This window comes from Asparagus officinalis, chromosome 10 (genome assembly GCF_001876935.1).
Source record: "Asparagus officinalis chromosome 10, Aspof.V1, whole genome shotgun sequence".
In the NCBI taxonomy this organism is placed as follows: domain Eukaryota; kingdom Viridiplantae; phylum Streptophyta; class Magnoliopsida; order Asparagales; family Asparagaceae; genus Asparagus; species Asparagus officinalis.
The window spans coordinates 12,261,861-12,284,023 of NC_033803.1; the positions used below are offsets into that span (position 1 = coordinate 12,261,861).

Below are 22,163 nucleotides of genomic sequence, written 5' to 3' on the forward strand. Positions count from 1 at the left end.
TCATGTGCCCTGAACAGAAATTTTTCAAGATTATATTGGTTTTTTAGTGAAAATTTGACCGAGCGGTAGTTGATTGCAACACAAACCATTTTAAAGGTGGCTCATGTTAAATTGACATTGAAAGGTGATTTTTATATAATTATCTCATTTTTAAGGTGGTTTTTAGGAAAAACTCACAATTTAATTTAATCATACGATTGATAAAATTTATGATATGATTTATGATGAATAGTAGCATATATTGACAAGTTGTGTTCTAAACTCAAATGTGAACGCTTCGTTACATCCTTATTCTTCTCTAACGAATAAAAAGTGATGATACAAGGAAAGATGATCTAGTTAGCACTTCTCTTTGAAATATAAACACTAGGATGAGATTGGAGAGGCTCCACTATAATTTTTTTAAGAGCAAAAGACCCACATTGAGTAAAAAGGAAATTTAAAAAGAGACAAATAAAGTGAACTTTGTTAATAGAATTGGAGGTGGCATACATGTATATCCCTTTCAAAAAAAAAAAGTTATCCGAAAGAAGCGTGCGTCCTTTTCTCGTCGCTTTCATCCATATACTGCACTAAATCTTGGTCCTCTTTTGGGAGTAAATTAATAGCATGTCCACTTTGACGCCTTGAATAATTTATGTTAGTTTAGAGTTTGGAAAGAGTCACGTAAGGACTTTAAGGAGCATGAGTTTGTGAGGAACGAAACACTAGCATTCAACTTGAGACAAAAATAATATTAGGAATGATCTTTCTTCATCAAAAAAATAGCTTGTGAGTTAATAATGTATCTCAATGTGACGTCGATTTCTTAACCCTTTTTTCATGGTACCCTGATGAATTGTGAAGGTGTTAATGAGAGTTGTATAGAAGTCTAATGTTTGAGATAAATTAGCAAATATGCAAATTTGAAATATGTAAATAGTATGGTGCTAAAACCCCTTTTCACGGGTTTCCATGAATTTTTTTTTTATTTCCACCTAAAATATAGGGTGAAAATAGATTTTTCTTTTAATTTTTGTTTTGGCTCAAACCCAAAAGGTAGAAAATTTCAGTGTGTCAAAATTTCGAACCTGAAAAGTTTAAAGGAAGGTAGAAATTTGAGCGGGATCTTCTTTTAATTTTGTTTATTTAGACCTGAAAAAATAAAGGAACCCCTTTAATTCGTGCTTGAAAAACAAAGCAAGGTAGAAAACCTGAAGGGACTAAATTTAATTCAGCGTGTCAAAATTTCCACGCACTTCCTATAAAAAGCTAGGAATTAGATTTTTTTTTTTAAATAATTCGCGACCATTGCTGTAGCACAAACAGGTGGGGAACTGTAACATTTAAAAACATTGTTGTAGTATTATCATTGTAGTTCAGGCGGTACTGTAGCATTTAAAAATTACTGTAGCACTTACAAAACTGTATTTGAATATAGAATTACTGTAGCAGGAAATATAAAATGGAGGTAAAAGCACAGGGTGCACCCTAGTATCATATAAACTAAATCTCACTAATTATTTTCAGACAAAGGGTCCTTAAATTGGCAAGAGTTTACGCTATTTGAATATAATACAACTTCATCATAAGTTAGTTCTTAGAAACAGACAGGTAGATTGTTCCATTTTTCTCTACGTAAATTGAGAATATAAGTAATAAACCTGACATTGATCCTACTTAGGTCTATATAACTCTTCTATGAAGATTGAAACCACTACAAATATCCTTGCTATAATTTAAAGCCTGCAAAATTTAAAGCATAAACCTCCAGAGAAAGATTCTTCGGCTTCGATCTCACGAGGACTTCAGTTTTGAAGAAGAAGATGCAAGATGAGAGAGGGTCCTGTGACCTACAAAGACTACAAATGTACCGAGGAATCCAAGAACCTTCAATGTTGTGAAGAGGTTGAACTGTCATGGCAGAAATAATTGTTAGTAGGGAAATAATATTGGAATTAAATTGTTTGTTGATAGGTGAGCAATAGGAATGTACCTTCAACCAGAATAGAGCGTAGAGAACAAGGATTGCAGCGATGCCAGAATGGAAGAGCACGGCGAATGTTGCAGGTAAAGCCGAGGAAGGGAATCCCTTCAGGTTTATTCCCAATCTTGCCAGCTGAAAAAACATACACGCAAAAAAATATATGAGCACATCACACAAATAAATGGCAACTATCAAAATTACAATGCTCTAAACAATCTGGACAGATCTTGACCTGAGGTAACTGTACAACTAACATGAGAGAACAAGTCCCATGGTTAGATAGTGCAAATTTTCATTCAATTTGAACTAAAGACCAAACTAAAACTCAGTTCTTAAGCAAGGAAACTATGACCCAGTAAAATAAAGCCACAATATAAAGTCATGAGGATTTTTATTGGTGAATTTTTCTGCAGGGTAAAACTTAGATGCTTACTGAATTTCACTCAACTAGAACCACGGAACACTTAAAAAACCTAATTCTGACATATGAAAATTCAAGATTGAGGGGCAAAAAAGGAAACTAAAACACAAAGTTGTATGATATAATGGATGCAGTTGAAAGTGAAAATTCCATTCATAGAGAGAGTCCTTCCCCATGCCACCAAGTTTTGTTTCAGATTAAGTGTATACATAAAGGAAGGTCAGGGGATTTCTTCGAAGCTTTAAAGGCTTATTTAGTTACGAATATGGATTACCAAGAAAACACAAGCTATATATTTCTACCAACTGAATAAAAGATGCAAGACGTACCAATCTATATTCGTCAAAACCTCCCTGTGTATAAATTTGTGAAATAACTTCAAGGAAGGTAGCACTTGGATTGCTAATTCTAAAACCATCTTGGCCCAGATTGGGTCAGATCAGGTTAAATAGCTCAAACTGGATATACCCACCTGGGTTGCATTCTAACTACTCTGTTTTTAGAATGCATTGTCTAAATAAGAAAAGATAAGACTCACCCCAATGAGATATCCGATAAATGGCAAAAGGGTAAGAAACAGAAATGCATAAGAAAGCTCCACAGGTGGTCTCTTGTCAGGTGATCTGAATATGTGTGATATTTCTTGCTTAGGTCCGTATCTTGACAAAGGGTCAACAGGTTGACGAGGTGGCTGTGCTGCTTTTTCTGGTGCCTCCGGCAAGTCTAACTCAACATGACCAAGGGCTCGCAAGAATGAATTTTCCTGTGCCAGTTTATTATAGTTAGCAAGTCATGAACTTGAAAGAAAACAGAAAAAGGAAGGAAACAAGACCAAGAATTACCATTGCAACATCACCAACTGTGAGCTCAATATCATATTTACCCGAAAGATAATAGAACTTCTCCACCAGGCCAAGAAAGTCCTGTAAGCAAAAGTAAGCATGAAAAGAATAAGATCTGCATTTTGGAGAAGCTAGGAATCTATGAATATATTGTACTATGCGCATATGCTTTTAAGACATGCATAAAGCTTCAGAAAAAGCAACAATGGCATATTAAACATATAATTAAAATAAATATAGGCATCTTAAACATATAATTAAATAAATATCTAGAAGCATCTTCTTTAATTCTAGATGAAATCAATGACTCATACAAAATTAAATCAAGGAATTTTAGTGCCAATATTCCAAAATTTAGGTTTTCCTACTGTATAAAAGAATTTGTCCTCCAGACCAATAAACTCCTGTAAGCAAAATTAACTAATTAAATATGAAGAATAAGATCTTAATTTGAAGAAAAGAAATAGGAGGAGCTTAGAAACACATTTTAATGTGCAAGTTTAGATATATACATAAAGAAAAAGATCAAGATAACCTGTTTCAGCTAGATATTCAAGAAGCTACTAGAGACTCAAGTAGAAACATGATCATTTATGTCTCATGAAATATCAGCTCCATTTTTTCCGGTGTTACTCACTATAAGTTGATGGTCCTAATAGTTGCATGGCATTCCTATGAATTTATTAAACTCTGCCGACATAATATTTACTATTACATTAAAAGCATTTTTACGCACAGATGGATGGAGCAGCGGAGGAATATTGGATGTTACACAATAGCATAACTGACTTGTATCTATAAAAATTCGAATAGATTCTTACATTACAGTACAGTTTTATATTCGTTGTGCACCATTAACTTTTTAGTTTGCTTTCTGAAAAACTGACAGGATGCTTCATCTACTTAAGGTCTAGCACCAAGACAAAAACCCCGTTACAAAATAATACATCAACAAAGGTAATTTACCAATCTTTGTAGAGATGCAAATTCAAAAATAAGATCCATATGTTCTTATAACTGTTTGTAATAATCTAAACCACAACATAAATATAAAATAATACTAAAAGTAGAGACCTAACAGATATCAAGACAATCTTCAAAAGAAAGAAATGATGTAAAGTGACAGGAATAGAAACCTAACCAGTACTATCTTGAATTGCTTTGACGAGTGCTCCAATATAAAGATATGCTCAAGTTTGGTCTCATGCCTCAACTTGAGAAACACCTACATCCAGATTCCCTTTATTAGATCACACATAAATACTTAAAGCTTGAAAAGTAAAGAGTTGGTAGACAAACCTGATGTGGTTTAAAGCTTTGACAAAGAGGAGTGCTTAGCTGGAAAGATAGTCGCAACTTTTGCAAATGGTTTGCTGATAGCGACAGAGTGTTGTCCCTAGATAAATCTAATCTGCAAGGATAATAAAAGAATTCATTATGATATACTTGAACTATGAAGTAAACTGAGATGATTACAGGAACTGAGAATCAGAGGGACAATCAAACAGAACGAAGTGTAAGGTCATAAAACATTGCTTTGAAACTATGGCACGGCAATGCCTACCACTAAACAATAAAAACACGATATACTAATTTTTTTTTAAGTAGAAACACATGGTCCGAAAAAGAATATCAAAAAGGGAACCATCTGTCATAAAATGGGAGATCTTATCCTCAAAAGGAAAAAAGTGACAACATTAGAATATGTAAGACATCGTGGTCGGCATAGTATCAAAGGAAATTGAACAGTCCCAACGGTCAAAAAATGGGAAATCTTATCCTCAAAAGGAAAAAATAGACAAGATTAGAATATGTAAGACATCGTGGTAGGCATAGTATGAAAGGAAATTGAACAGTTTGGACTCTAAAGAAAGTTCAATTTAAACAAAAATAGCTGCAGGTTAGATTTCAAGGAGAATATTTATGAGAATGAATCAATGATCCTAAGATATAGGATTGACTTACTCTTCTGGATTAAGTTAGGCATGCCCATGCAGAGCTGCTCCATAAAATCATAAAAACTATGATTCTTGATCTTAAAATAATGCATACAACATTATCTATGAAAGAAATCCCACATGCCGATATGTGATACTCTTTCACCTCATATCCTTAAATGATGAAACGCTTGAATTAGAATATTGATTCCACATTTAGATACTAAAATAAAAAAGGAAATATACCAATTTTTCAATGGCAGTCCGTAATATCTATGGTTTATACTCCTCACTCTGTTTTAATTTACCATTATAAAGCAAACCATAACTCCCATTGTGGATAAGAACAATGTGTCTTACTTTTGTGTGGCTTCAGAGCTTCCAAAATCACTATTCACAATCGCTATTTCTGCCTTGTCAATTTTGACAGTTCCTGTTAGAAATACAGATGCTTTTGTTCGTCCTCCAGTAGCATAACTGTTTACAAGATCTGAATCCTGAAGCGAAATCTGCATATGCATGTAATATGCCACCTCATTAATAATCTACCACACAGATCAGCAGACAGAATTTATGAACAAAATGAAGTCATTAGACCACCTCAAAAGCTAATGCATATTTTCCAACATCCAGTTTCAGTGGTTGGATATCCAAGTAATGGATATTATTTTCTTGGTCAAAATGGAGCACCTGTAAAACACACCAAAAAAAAGTTAATATTTTCTGATATTGGCTTGTGGTTGAAGAAGCAGCAAAAGGAAATGGCCAAGAAATCGAACAGAGGTATCAATCATCGATTCAGTGCATAATTTACCTGGTTCTCCAATGTAGGGCTGTTCCTCGAGTCTGGACCGATAGCTTCTACCAGATTTACTGTTAGCGGGGGTGCAGGAGAGCCAAAAACTGTAGTCACCTCAACCTGGGAAAGAAAGATGGCACTCTCAAATAAAAGATGAACTCAAATCAAAATTTCTCAATTGGTCGTTGCTTAGTTAGTTAATTAGAAAAGAAAACATTTCATAACTGGACAGTTTGGACTATAACTCCACAGATAGAGAATCAAAATTTTGTGATAACTAAGTCCGCCCTAATCACTGTGGCTTTTAGGACATAGCTCAATTCTTCAAAAGGGACAAATCTACTCTTCCGCCACAAGAACTAAGCAACCTTCATATCAATGAACCGATATGCCAGAGACAATAAAACAAGTGTGGATTACCAAGATAAAAAGCCTAAAGAAAACATCAAAGCAACCTCTTGTTACAAGAGCAATAGGATTGACAACATAGAAATTGTGAGATCACCCATTACCAAGACCCACTTGAAATTGTAAGATCACTTATTACCAAAACCCATTTGCATTGCAACCTATGGGTCACGTACATACCGGTAAAATTATGAATCTGTTCATATACTCCCTAACTGATCCTAGATTCATCCATAATCACTTCAACAGCCTACTTTCACAAATTGTCTAAATCTAAAGCATCCTATATCATTAGCAAAACTCAGCTTAGATTATTTTATAACAATGAAAATCAGCGCAACTTGGAGGATACCTTTAGCTGGTCCCTTGAAGTTAATGAAAGTACAGTAGATGGAAGTGAGAGAATAAGCGGAACAGCCACCCTGTGTAAGGGAAGAGGAAAAATAAAAACTGATTACATGAAAAAGAGTTAATAACAAGATTATGAATGTTCCAAATTAATTAAAATGAAAAGGCAGCTGAAACAAAAAGGGAGAAGCAAAGAAAAGGCAGCAGAAATAATCGAGGGGCAGCAAGAGAAAAATATAACAAACTATAAGGTATCCCACATGATTAGCATAGTCAACATGTGAGTTATGAAATCAATAAAACTACAATGGAATATAAAGCTACAGATGAGGTCATTGGAGTCGGATGTCCAAAAGACATTGTTCACAATGAGAATGGGCAAACTATCATTCTTAAACTACAATTCAAAGTGCTCTTGTTAATTTCAAAAAAAAAAATCCTGTTCAGACTTCTGGCCCCAGTAAGTCCTATCATAAATCACCAACAAGTTTGCTTCATCATATTCCAACAGCATGACACCATCCTGACCTCCAAGCCACAACCCACCACTTCACCAGCAAAATCAGAAAAAGGGTAGAAAAGGAAAGCAATCAACAAACTTAAAGAAATTTAATTAATGAAACCACTGTCACCCACACCCACAGTCCCTATTCAATTTGAATTTTGAGTACGAAGTTCTGAAGTAAGATACAGCATATAAAGATCAACACATCCATGTGACAGTAGATGGTGCACCTCTCAGGGAAAGACATAATTACAGGAATGGATGTAGAGTATAGTTACTTGCCTCTTGTTTTCCAAGCAAGATAACGAGTCTATTTGGTCAAATAAATCAGTGTTGCTCCCAGGAATTCCTAAGCTGAGAAAGAATTTAGCCAAACCTAGCATTTTATCCCCTGGAATCTGCAATCACCTTCTGAGAGTCAATATAACAAGCCAATAACACACAAACATGTGGAAAACATACAGTGTTTATGACTCGGTATAACTTACAGTTAGCTTTCCAGAATCAACTTTAACAAAAGTAGTGATACCACGTACTACTGAAGCCGTAGTTGCTAGTGGCCCCTTGTACTCGTTAGTATCAACATGTTTCTCTTCAAAGTATATGACACCATCATCTGAATTGAGCCAAGGGATCACAATAAATATAAATAAATACACGAAATATATAATATCGAACATAGAGCGGAGACAGGAAAGAAGATTGTATCATATTTATCAAGGATCAAAAAATCTATATACCTATACTACTTATAAAAGAGAATACCCATAAACTTTTGATTTCCTTTTTTACCCTCTTAATTTTTTATAACTCAAAATGATACCATTAATTATAAAACTAACGATCCATAACCTCTCATTAACTATGCACCTTTTCATTTTCTTAAATTATTTGGTCATTCAATAATTTATAATGATAACAAAATTCATGAATATATGATAATTTATTATAAAGAATTATTAATTATATAAAATAGTAAAAGTCATTCATTTAATAAATTATTGCACATAATTATAATTATTAATAATAGTATAAATAGGGGTTATTTCTTTATGTTGTAAAGAATATTACCTTGTTCGATAATTAATATCATCTTAGTAATTAAAATTTGGATGTTATAAGTTAAAAATACTTTTATTTTAGAAAATTAATTTATATAAAAAATTTGGATCCTTGAAATTTATGAGACATACTTTTCTCTTCTTTTCTTCAAAATATTTGGCCACTTGCTAGAATATACTAATAATTTATAATGATAATAAAATTAATAAATATATTATAATTTATTATAAAATAATTATTAATTGTAATGAAATAGTAAAATTATTTATTTAATAAAATATTGTACATAATTATAATTATTAATAATAGTATAAATAGAATTTTTTATATTATAACGATTATTACCCTTTACGATATTATAATATCGTCTTAGACATAAAATTTGGACATTATGAACATAGTGCAATAAAATATTGGATCTTTGAAATTTATGAGTCATCCACTTTTTGTTGGAAAGTAAATGTCTCATATATTTCAAGGATCCAATATTTTTATATAAATTACTTTTTCTAAATAATAGTATTTTTAATTTATCCCATCCAGTTTTTTATTACTAAGACGATATTAACTATCGAACAAGGTAATATTCTTTACAACATAAATTCATATAATATTAAAAATTATTGCCATTATTTAATAGATATTGTAATAAAATATGTACATGACATAAATATTTAATAATTTAAATGGTTTAATTTTATCAATAGTGTAGTTTAATGATTACATTATTATTTAATAATTATACTCCTAAATAAACTGTTTAATAATATAATAATAGAAAATTTTAAATAACTATTAAACGTATGTTAATAATAGTATAAATACTAATATTAGTATAAGTTAAATTTTTTTAATCATAGTGCAATAAAATAATTTTTAATGGTTATATATAATTTATTAAATGATATAATATTAAATACAACAACATGTCCACATGCAAAGAACGTGCATTATACTAGTAAAATAAACAATTAGAATTAACAAATCTGGATAAATGCAAGTAAGCATAAATATTAATCTGTTAAACAAAGGAACTGAGCAAACAACTTCTCGCAATTAAGTTAACAAGACATCTAAAACTCAGTGACAGAGAGACCAAAAGTTGCTGTATGACAGTAAATCACCAAAAATGTAAAAAATAAATTAGCTGTAACCACCAATTATATGCAAAAAAAATTAACTAACGAAAGGTTCTTATTTGCATGTCTTGTGTAAAAGATATGAATGATTGACACCTTTAGAACGAATCATCTTTCAGCTCATAAGCAAACCATAAAGATCGAAGGATTTCAACAAAGAGCATTGAATTAAAACTCTCACATTGCAGAAGCACACTTAAAAACCAGATGATCAGCATGATACAGTTAACTTAAAGAGCTAAAAGGTTACATTCCCTGAGATAAAATGACTGTTACAATTTACATGTAGTAGAAATAGCATGACACTAATGTAACATTGTCCAAAAGATAAGAGTACCACTCCAAGTTAATTTTGACAGAGAAATAAGGGGAAAAAGAATAGACAAGAAGACGCACAAATGATTAAGAAACTAAGAAGAGCATAAGCATCCAAAGAACTGGTATACATACCATAGCCTTTAACGCTATCAAACAGCTTTAGAATATCTTTCTTTACAACCCCAATCTGCCAAGAAATGTGAGAAAGATTTAGAGGGTAAAGAGAGCTATGGCAAGTGTATACGGGAATAGTGTTTTCAAAGTAAAACTAAGGATTTACTGAGGTAAACAAGTATTAATATATAACATACTGTAAATCAAAAGGCTAAAGTATATGGAATATAAAGAGCATTAGAATAAGAAGCATGCATACATAGAATGTGAAGAAATGTCAAAACTAATTGACATGCAACTATCAATTTAAACAATTGAACATAGAAAAAATAAACCATGACTGTCATTTACATATATGGAATCAGCCAACAAAATTATAAACTACAAGAATATACCAATCTATCAATTTGCAAAACCTCCATAAATAACTGCAGATTACGGAGGATATGAATAATTATGATGATTACCTTTTTCAAAATCTTATTTGGTTGCTCCACTTTTCTATATAATGCATTTTCTTATCAACTTCCTTTCCTTTTTTAATAGATTCCATCAGTCGAATCTTATGGTTTTTCTCCTTCATGATTGCTCAACAGAAACATCTGTCACCTTTCAGGGCAAGCCTTAAAATGCCTGAGGTTTGCATACATCCATACTTACTTCAGAAAGTATTTAGAGAGGTGTAGGTGTAAATCTCACCATTTAAACCAAGGTTTTAAATGTCGCCCGACATGTCCGACATGTCGGCCGACATATCGGTTTGAGGGCTTGACCGACACGACATGGACGTTTTCAACTCGTATGTCGGTTTTCAGGGCCAAATCGGAAATATTAGGGTTATATCGGGCATATCGGCCTATTTTTTAGCTTTGAAAAATCGACCGATATGGTACTTTTTTTAAGATCTGTTTTTTGTTATGGGGTTTGGGTTTAGTGATAAATACTCAAACTCTTTTGACCCGTTCTCATGTTTAAGGTTTTCTTATGAACCCGATAGAAAGAATTTGTGAACCTAAATCCATATATTATTTACTTTTTTATATGTTTAATCTATAGAATTTATAAAGTATGCTTATATTGAATTTATGAATGCTTAGATTATATTTAGGACACGATATTATACATATGCGCACTACCCGATATAGAAAACCGATATTTAGTCAATGTCCTCTGATATATCCCGGATTTCCGCTATCCGACATGGATTTCAGCCATCCGACATGAACCCGACATCCGACATTTAAAACCTTGATTTAAACGCTTGATGATTGAGGAAATATGTCGAGCCACAAGGAAATAATTAAACACCTAAATCTGTGATAAATAACATAAAGAATGTAACTACTGTTTAGATTTGTCCATAAGGCAGCACCTTTATCATGTCATGTCTCACATCTTCACTTTTCTCCATTGCATGCGGAACTACAAAAGTCCTTACAGATAAAGGAAGGTCAAGGATAGCCAATACAAAGGTGTTCGAATTTGCTAGTCTGCTAGACATCTAGAGACTAGTCTATCAACTATACAGATGTAAAAGGAGAAAAACCAATACCATTATATCTATGAATTTTCAGGTATATGCAAAATTTCACAAGGTTCAAATCTCTCTAACCCAATTTATTTTATTTCATCAAGTACTATAAATGCGCATTTTCACTTACACCGATATGAACAGTCTCAAATCTTTTAACTTAATACATAAGCATGATTTGACAAATTATGCTCAACAAGCTCATGACCAAGGATAAACTTAAAGCTTGGGGGAGAACAGATGATGCACATGGTAACCTTTGTGGGTTCATAATGAAACTGTTGAGCATTTGTTCTTTAAATGCTTATTTTCAGCTCAAATATGTGATCAAATGCTATCCTATATGAGGCTACAAGGAAGACATATAAGTCTTCGATTAGATTCCGGCCTTGGCATAAGACTATAGAGAGAAGAAAAGGTCCAGGTTCAAGGCATAGAAGAACTATGCTTGCAGCAACTATATACTATATTTAGCAGGAAAGAAACTTCAGACAATTTAGAGGCATTAGCAATTCCCCGCCAGGATTACTCAATAAAATTCAGAACTTGATGGCCTGCAAACTTGGTGATTTTAAATGACACTAGCTTATGTATCTTGTTCTCTCATGCAACATTGTGATGTTTTTTCTTGCTGTTAGAAGCCTACTTTTGTTATACTTAGGAATGCCTAAGTTACCCTTGTACACTTGATAATCAGTGAAATCTTCTTTACCTATGAAAAAAAATTCATCACTCAATTTGGTACTCAATCGCATGTCGCATTCCTATCTCACACAACTTGGATGAAGTATTGCCTTCTTGGTGATAATGCTTCAGAGTATTATGGATTAGCAAGATGTTGCAAGCTTGCAACTTTGCAAGAAGCCTTGGAGCTTGAGTAAAATAAAGAATTTTCACTTCCAAATGACCATGAAAGATTAACACAGAATCACATTGCCATGCTAACCTAAAGCCAAAGAGTCTTACATTTATGCAAAATAAACTTCAATGGGATAGCAATGCATCTAATCTACGAAGCGTAATTATAAGCAAAAGTAAGAGAAATTCTCCTTGATTTTTAAATAGGAGTAAAAATTATGAACGATCATTCTGATTTTTAAATAAGTACTCAAAGCTAATCATAACGCAATCATACACTTTAAAAAACAAACATTGGTAATGTAAGTCTTACCCTTGATTGATCCACCTCTGGATCTGCCAGGGAGACCACTCCTGCAAGTGTTTCAAGTGCTATACCTGCAACCGTACAAACATGAAAAGTGATCAGTTTGACCAGGCACAACAGTAGTTGTACTTAGAAATTACAACATTAACATGAGACGATTTCCAGCCAATCAAAGTGAAGCAATAATTACAAAAGACATAAACTGACAAATGTAGCATCTAGTGTTAAGTTATTTTCAACATATATACCAAGAAAGGTAAAAGATTTCAGTACCAGCAGCATAAGTGCTGGATTCAGCACTGCTAGAATCATATCGCCATCTTCCATCACTTTGACTAAGCGCCTGAGGAAATTATGGTTTAAGTTATACCTCATCACTAAATGGAAAAGTAGCAAAAAAGAAAAAGAATACATAGGAGTTGAAAGCTTATCACCTTTATGGAATCGAAAACACCACTGGCATCTGACAGTGACACATCAAAACCTTGATTCTGCATCAGAAAAATGAAAATATGTTCTTTATGTTTATAAAGTTTCAAATAATTACAGAACACATTAAAGATCAAAGAGAAGGCAATGAAGGATGTAACTATATCAATAGAAATAGAAATCAAAGAAACAGACAAAGACATAAAGTAGTAGATGTGAATGAGACAGCCCTACCTTGATATGTAACAAGCTTCCCACAGAGTAATATAAGTCTAACAAAGAGTCCGCACTCTTCGCCACAGATTGAAGTTTGGAAACAATTCCCTTCAACAAAAAGAATATGTATGGGTAGTTCAATATCAGCATAAAAAATTTTGGGGGAAAACCAGTTTCTTTTCTTAGCTAATAAAGATACCTTAATGGTTTTGGCATCAATCTGACATCTAAGAATGCTGTTCAATCTCAACGCATGAAATACATCCTTCGTTGTAGAAGAAGACGAACCGAGTATTTCCACAACAAGCGGGCATGTTGCCAGGCTACTTTTGGAAACCTTCTCGAGTCCTAGAATCTGAAATGTTCTCAGTGCCTCATAAGTTTCTTCTAAACTGCACCACACAATAAAAAATCAACCTTCTAACATCGCTTATCTGCACAATTTCATCGCAATTGACTAAAGCCCATGTTCAAATCAAATCAATTTAAACACTGCATTATCATAGAGTAACAGGTTAAAGATCCATTCAAACTGAAACTTCACTAGCTGAACTTATAGTCCATAACACCAAAACCCTTCATAAAAATCTTAAAAAGAATTCAACTTTAGATCAACAGTGATCAATGAGGGCCTTCATCTACATGATTCTGCGCTCCAATCAACAGAAACAAAACAGTACCCAGCTTCACATAACAAAATATCAAATCACATGAGACCTCAAAGATTGCTAATTTGCATTAATTTCACCACAATTGACTAAAATTAATGTTCAAATCAAAACAACGTTTAGACATTTAACATTCACAAAGTAGCTAGTTAGGATCAATTTAAACTGAAAATCACAACGCTGTCACTAGTGCGCAATGAGAACCTTTATCTATATGATTCCTTCTCCAATCTAAAATATTGACACAAATCAGGAATGATCAGAAGCTGAAGCTCCAATGACAGTGATTCGACGAAGTTCTAACCTCGCATACGATCCGTCGGCGGAAGCGAACAGATCGAGAGCAGCGGATCGGTGAGCGTCAGATATCGGGCGGACGCTGGCGGATCCTTGAACGGTTAGAGAAGCACAGATCAGGGCCAGAAACCCTAGAATCCATCGGACCCTGGCCATCGTGAATCGAAGACGATGGCGATGAGAGATGTCGAGATCGATCGAGAGTGGATCCGGTAGATTCGCGATCTAGGGTTCTGTTTCTCTCTTTTCCTCGGATCTTGAAGCCTTGTTTCAGTCCACTCCAATGCCCTTGCAGGGGTTTACGGTAGAATAGCGGGTACGGGCTTCGTCGCGGTAGGAAAAGCGAAAGGTTGTTTTCTATTTAGTCCCTGAATCTTTAACAATTTAAGATCAGCCCCTCAAATTATTGAATTACCGACCGGTTTGAGGATTTACTTTTTATTAGTCGGGGACACCGTGCAAAACACAGTATTCTCGTATGCTACAGTAACTTTTTAAAAAATTTCTGCAACCCCCGGTTTCCTGGTTGCTACAATAATAGTGTTATTGTAGCATGAATAGTGAATCTTGAGTTTTCTCATTTGTATAGAAGAGTAAATTTAGGCTGAAAGACCAATTTAGCCTTGTATTGGCCTTAAACTTAAATTGGTCTCTGTATTTTGTTTTTTTTCTCAACTTGGTGCTTGTACCGCATCTTAATTATAAATTGAGTTCTTTTTTAGACATCAATAAAGTAATAGGTATCAATTTTTTTATTTATGACCAATTTATACTTAATGACATGGAAATGGAGGTCCCTGTACTTTATGATTTAGAACACGTCTTTTGAACCAATCTAAAATCATACATAAACTTTTAAGATTGTAGAGCAACTGGATTTGAATGTTTGTTAGGTTACTGATATACCTCCATTTTAACCACAAGAAAAAAAAAGCCCCAATTAAAGAATTCCCGAAAGAAGTTGAAGTTGTTCATCAATTGTAAATCGGGGAAGGTTTTGACAATGTCACATGAGATATGAATAGATGACAAAGCTAATAATTGGTCCAAACCACTTATTGCGCGCAATGAAGAAATTGATTTTATTCCTAAGTTTCACACTTTTGGTCTAAAAAATACTTATCGCTTGGAAAAACATAGTTTCATTTCTATGCCTCACGATTCTAGTCTAAGCAAGTTACAAGGTACCGGTTCTGATTGTAAACCAACCCAAAATGTTATTAGACTGCATTTGAAAACTTAGATTTGGAGTCAAGATTTAAAATCGTGAGTATTTCAAATCCTGATCTTTAGTTTAGACTTTAAAGTTAGGCTTTCAAATCAAATTATTTTTTTAGAGAAGAGAATTTGAAAGCCCAAATAAATATATTTCAAATCCCTCGCTGACCGTTGGTATTTAACAAATCCCGACCGGACTCCTCTCTCTCATTTCTCAGTCCCGACCCGGACTCTCAATTCTCTCTCGACGCAGGTAACCTCTCTCTCCTCCCTCCCCCTCTCCTCCCTCCTCTCCTCTCCCCCTATCGTCGAAACCCTAGATCGGATCTAGGGTTTAGGTCTGCCCCTTTCTTCTCTCTCTCCCCTTTCCGTCGAAACCCTTGATCTGATCTGGGGTTTAGATCGTGATCTAGGGTTATGTTGTATTTTATTTATACACACATAGGTATGCATTAAGATAGTAGTATAATTATGTTGCTTCAATGACATAGATCCTTGCATTGTGTTATGTGTTTCAATTTATGTGCCTTTTAGAATTTCATATTTGGGAGGAAGGCAATTTAAATCTAATCAGTTAGAAAAAAATTTCTTTTTTGAATTTGCGTAATCTCATCGCCATCAAATAATATATGGATGATTAATGCGCTTTGTTCTGATACGACTAAGGGCTAACATCATACTGCCGTGAAATTGCATTCATACTCATCTTTTATTCAAAATGAATTACAATGATGGGTTCATGAGTTTAGTGTTGATTGAATCGATAAATGTTTAGGTGCAATGGATAAGATTTGTATCCTTTGTTTTACATGCCACTTGCAGATGATTGTACTACGAGTTATTGTCAACAACGTTTGGTAAAGGATTTGGCACAAAGTTTCAACTTTCGTTGGATCTTGTTCTTGGTTTTTTTTGTTTTGGTTTCTTGAGGAAATTACTTGGTGTTTGTTAAAATTTTGGGTTGTTGGTCTAGGTATCATGTATCCTTTCCTCCTAATTAGTTCAGTTGTTGGGCTGAAGTTGTTGAATGTTTGACATGCTTACAATCATCTCCAAATGATTTCTTCCAAGTTTCTAAATATCACTCACCTACAATGCTAAAAGCATTGGGTAGTAATAGTTATCACATGAGTCTGACATTATCATAGCAATTTATATATGTTAAATACTTATCTCGTATGCTTCGATTACACCAATGTGTATTATCAATGATCTCACACTATGACGCTGTAAATATTTTAGGTCTCTGATAGATGAACTCAAGCAAGCATAACAATATGTTGAGCCACAAATACAGGCTATCGGTCAGTCATGAGCCAATTAATCAGTAGTTGGACTTGTTAATTTTGTTATATTTTTCCTTCGAAAAGTTTCTGTGACTTTGTTCGTGGACATAGAAAATTTATGTGGAAGATATCAGTTAGAAGTTTATAACGTTGATCTATAAATTGGTCAAGATGGCCAAGGTTTTGGTCTAGCATGTTTATATATATGCAGGTTGATTAGCCAACTCGACCCACTGTTCTTAGTCTTTTCCACATAATTGCACATATACTTATTAATATACTGCTAATTAATTTCGACAGACTTGGCATTCATTCTGACAATTCATTGAACAGGATAAGGTTTCGGAAGGTCAAGCATGACTGTCCCTCTCATCAACTCTCATAGCTTTGGTTTTGTCTGATAGCATGTTTTCTCTAGTTTATTTTTTCAGTGCATTACTGGATTTAGTTATATGTTAGATTTAATGCATGTATTCTGGTTTTCCATGATCGTCGTAGCTGACATTTTATGTCATTTACAATTTTGTATCATGGTTAAGATTGAACTCATTAGAAATTTGATATCATAGTATTACTGACTCCTGACATTATATAATATCTATCCGCCCCTTAACTGGAGGTTTATCTGTGTCATTTATGACACTTTTGACAATTTATATTTGGTGAACATGGATTGATCTTTAATATTGGCATGAAATTTCCTTGATTGTTATCGGGAAGACCCCCTTTAGATTTTATCTGAAACCAGCTAATTTTTTCTTTTTTGGGGGTGGGGTGGGGGTGGGGGGGGGGGATGGGGTTGTTTTGATAAAATCTCGAAGTCAATATGAGCTTCTGTGAGTGAGTATTTCAAACAAAACATTTGTTGGGTAATACACGAACTCAAACCTTCAAGAATTTTTAGAAGCTCAAGAAACTGAACGAGCAACAAGAACTGAATTATTCTTTAAGAAAAATGATAATGATGATGATGATGATGATGGAGTTACAATTAAATGATCAGGAAATCCCCTCCTTCATTGTGTGACCTATGCATGAAAGTTCTTTGTAAAAATGATCAACAAATCTGCTTGAACTCTATTTATACAAGTGAAATTGATTAAGCATCGGCTTGGTTTGTGAAATATTGAAAATTTGAATGATTGTTGTTCTTCTTGTAAGTGTGTCTCTATGCAAAGATTCATGTGAATGATTGTTCATAGGGTATGGAGGGAGAGCTTGAGGAGTTCTTGGTGAGTGAAATACTGAAAATTTGAAGGACATAATCACAATTCCATAAAATCCACCCACATATTTATTGAAGCACGCTGAACAACAAGCAAGCGTAAATATCTTAAATCCAACCCCCCCAAAGTATAGGGATTATCACAAAACCCCACTTTAACTTTCAGATTTTATCAGAAAACTCATATTGACTTTGAGATTTTATCAAAACAACCCCACCCCCACCCCCAAAAAAAGAAAAAATTAGCTTTTCTGATAAAATCTAAATGGGGGTCTTTCTGATAAAATCTAAATGGGGGTCTTTCTGATAACCCCTAAAGTTAAGGGGCTTTTTTGTTATTTTGAAAGTTGGGGGCGCTTTTCTGGAAGTTAGGGGGCTTTGATGATATTTAGCCTTTTATTTTTTCCGTTGTTTTGTGTAGAGGCCAAGCCGTGGTCTTCTATTGCACGCACTTGTGGGTCATTATTGATAGGGTCCAATGGCCTCATTATTGATAGGGTCCAATGGCCCCAATGGCTGGGGTAGAGGTAGTTATTTATTTTAGTTTTAGTTTCATTTTAACTTAAAATTTTCCTTTTCCAATCCCTTTGCAGGAACGAAACGAAATAGAGAGACGAGAGAAAATTCAATCAACAGAGTAGTAGCCTGTAAGTTTCCTCATCTAACCTTCCCATTTCATAATTTTTCAGTTTTCTGCAATATTTTTGCTCGGTTTTTTTCAATAATTTTGCTTCTATAAAAAATGGCATAAATTTATTTCATAATTTCACAGTTCTCTGCTATATTTTGCTTGGTTTTTTTTTCCTATAGTTTTGCTTATATAATAAATAGCTTAAATTTATTTCATAATTTTACAGTTCTCTGCAATATTTTGCTTAGTTTTTTCTTCTATAATAAACAACATAAATTTATAAAGCCGAGAATGCTTCATGTATAAGACAATACCAATCCTTAGAAAATTTAAAGATGAAAATCGGAATATAAATGTGCATAAGAATAAATTTTAGTTTTTCTCTCAACCCCCTTTCTTCTTAATTAAAGGGAGATCAATCTCTCTTGATAGTGTTATTTGTTAAAATGACAAGAGGACAGAATTGTATTTTTTTTTTACTTAATCCTGGATGTTTTATGCTAGGATGAATAACTTTTTCTTAAACAGTTGTCAAATTTTTCTGTCACATTATCTCATGTCCATGCAGATTCCTTATAAACTCCTTTGTTTATAAGTTTACAAATGACAGATATTATACCCTCTAATTCTCGGGGTTTTTTTTTTTTGAAGTATCTTTGCCTCAAACAGAATTTCAGTCTGAAATATAAAATGATTCTTCTTAAAATTATGCAGGCATTTTCATTAACAAAGAAAGGGGGAACCCCCTATTTTCTCGCTGGCAACTGCCATGAAATATTTTGTGAGATGGAAAACTTGATCGGTTCAGTAGTTACAGGCTTGGTCAGAACTGTAGGCAACTTATTTGGAGCTCCTTTGAATTTTCTCTCTGGCAAGTCTTGCAGGTATCATGCATCTTTTCCAATACATTTTTTTGATAAGTTTTTTATCTTAGATTCACAGCCTATAACTGGATGATGTACATTTTGATCTATAAAGAAACCAAATTATTGGATGAATAAATTATAGACCGGAGAAGAATGTGAGAACATCGACATCTTAGGCTAAATATTTCTAACATCAAAATTATTAGTCAATATTATAAATAAATAGATAACTTTCTTTCTCTTTATCATCTAAATCTTTATTTTATCTGTTCATCTGTCAGCTCTGTTTGTGGTTCAACGTGGGATATAATTTGCTATGTTGAAAATTTCTGCATTGCCAATCTTTTAAAGCTCGCCGCTGTTTTAGCCCTCCTCTATATCGGTATGCACACATAAACCATAAGTTTCAGCTTGTTAGTATTTTGTCCTGACTCAAGATTTTTCCTCCTACATGCAGTTTTACTGTTCTTATACCTCCTACACAAGATTGGCATATGTTACTGTATTGGGAGGAGTATATGCAAAATGACATGGGCTTGTTTCACATCATGCTTCTCTTCATGTGAACATGGATGTATGTTTCTATGGTACAAAATAAAGAATGTAAAAAGAGTTCACCGGGATAGAATGAGAGATATCGAAGATTACCTCTCAAGCTCGAGTGAAGATTATTTAGAGGAGGAGAGTGTATCATATCGACATAATCCCAGATCAATGAAATTCAGAAGATCACTTTCTCATAGGGCTAAAGAACGGAGAAGAATACATTTGGAGAGATCTTTGAGGGCGAGGAGCCATAGAATACGAGTAGGGATTAACCAGAGCTCGGTGTATCTGGACAGAAGAGATAAAAGGAAACATAGTAGTCATTCGACTGCACTGCACCATAATATTAAGGTGACTAGAACGTCGAAATTTGTTCAGAAGGGAAATGTGAATAGAATTCATCATAGAAAATGGTGAACTATTATTACGTAATTAATTGCTCCCTGCAAATTTATGGATATTGTATGAGTTACATACACAAATCCATACTAATTTTGGGGTTTTTTGGGAAAATTTTATCTGATGGGTCGAGTTTGATTAAGTCATCAACTGTCGTCATGTATTTGTAAACTCTAATATTCTAATTCCTATTGGATTTCTTTGAAATGGTATATGAGCGCCCTTATGATTGTAGCTAGTATCTATGTTGGAGTGGAGTTGGTGTGTTCTTGTAACTTTTTAAGTATTATCGTAAATTGTTCGTTGTAAAAATTTTCATACGGATGAGTTGAAAAAACATACTTAGTATTCACCCAAACTCGTTATGGTCAAAAGTCATTTATTTAGTCCCACATGGGAAGAGAGAGAGAGATGGAAAGGCTTCACCATCTTTTACATAAAACTTTGCATTTGGTGATGCTAATAATTCAAACACATAAATTTATACTAATTTACGCGGCGCGCGGGGCCGGGGGGGGTTGGAAAATTTTCTCTGACAAGTCGAGTTTGATTAAGTCATCAATTGTCATCATGTATTTGTAAACTCTAATATTTTAAATCTTATTGGATTTCTTTGAAATGGTATATGAACGCCCTTCTGATTGTAGCTAGTATCTATGTTTGAGTTGGTGTGTTCTTGTAACTTTTTAAGTATTATCGTAAATTGTTCGTTGTAAAAATTTTCATACGGATGAGTTGAAAAAACATACTTAGTATTCACCCAAACTCGTTATGGTCAAAAGTCATTTATTTAGTCCCACATGGAAGAGAGAATGAGATGGAAGAGGCTTCACCATCTTTTACATAAACCTTTGCATTTGGTGATGCTAATAATTCTAAAGTTATTGGTCTATTTTCGTTGCGTAGAGCCTGTTTGATTGATAGGAAGTATAAAAAGTAAGAAGTAAAGCAAATTTATTACTTCTAAAATTAAAAAGTATAAGTAGGAAGTAGCAGAAGTTCTTTTTTTTTGTTTGATAATATTTTGTAAGTAGAGGATATAATGTTTCTTCCACTTACATTCATTTTCTTATCTGATACCAATTATAAATAGGGGTTTTTATCTTTAGGCCCATTTGTTTACCTACATTTATCTTTAAACCCAAGTATTTTAAACTGTATCTTTAAGCCCAATTCACTTTTGGTATTTGTTTTTAAACCCAATTCTAAAATACAATCCTCTCATACGTGGGTCCCCCCTATATATTTTTCCTAAATTCCAATCTTAACCTTCCAGTAAGTGGGCCCCCCTCCCACCCTCTCTCTTGCTGTAAATGGCGGGAAAGACTCCCCTTCTCTCCTCCTGTCTTCTCTATCTCTCTCATCCATTAATTCTCACCAACTTCATTCTCTCTCTCCTTCTTCATCTCCCACTTCATCTCCCATTCTCTCACTCCATTATTAGAAATGAAAGCTCTCTCCTAACCCATCAATTAATTCTCACCAACTTTCTTAGCATTTAAAGGTAAAATTTTTCAATTTACTCCACTACCAACTTTACAAATTATTATGATCATTTTATGCATGACAAGTATTTGATATGTTAGTTAAATGAGTTCATAAAATTTCACATTAATTCCACTTTATTATTTCACATTAGTTATTTCACATGATTATTTCACATGATTATTTCACATTAATTAGTTACTTCACATTATTAATTCCATATTATTATTTCACATTAGTTAAATGAGTTCATATAATTTGGTAAAATGTTAGTTAAATAAGGTTTTGTAATTAACCACCCATTAATTCCACTTTATTATTTCACATTAGTTATTTCACATG

The 22,163-nt window shown here is 33.5% G+C and overlaps 2 protein-coding genes across 2 annotated transcripts; one reads left to right on the forward strand and one right to left on the reverse strand.

Annotated features, from left to right (window-relative positions):
* On the reverse strand, nt 1,475-14,478 carry LOC109825078 (dolichyl-diphosphooligosaccharide--protein glycosyltransferase subunit 2-like). The gene is made up of 19 exons (XM_020391790.1): nt 14,173-14,478; nt 13,400-13,592; nt 13,219-13,308; nt 12,990-13,046; nt 12,829-12,898; nt 12,562-12,626; nt 9,878-9,932; nt 7,715-7,842; nt 7,509-7,624; nt 6,726-6,795; nt 5,981-6,085; nt 5,767-5,856; nt 5,527-5,675; nt 4,529-4,640; nt 4,371-4,454; nt 3,230-3,310; nt 2,926-3,150; nt 1,976-2,098; nt 1,475-1,893 (listed from the first exon to the last, which is right to left on the reverse strand). The coding sequence occupies exons 1-19, from the start codon at nt 14,319-14,321 to the stop codon at nt 1,777-1,779; spliced, it is 2,079 nt and encodes a 692-aa protein (XP_020247379.1). The 5' UTR covers nt 14,322-14,478; the 3' UTR covers nt 1,475-1,776.
* LOC109826267 lies at nt 15,560-20,543 on the forward strand. The gene is made up of 5 exons (XM_020393272.1): nt 15,560-15,636; nt 18,488-18,541; nt 19,240-19,409; nt 19,673-19,773; nt 19,849-20,543. The coding sequence occupies exons 3-5, from the start codon at nt 19,312-19,314 to the stop codon at nt 20,352-20,354; spliced, it is 705 nt and encodes a 234-aa protein (XP_020248861.1). The 5' UTR covers nt 15,560-15,636; nt 18,488-18,541; nt 19,240-19,311; the 3' UTR covers nt 20,355-20,543.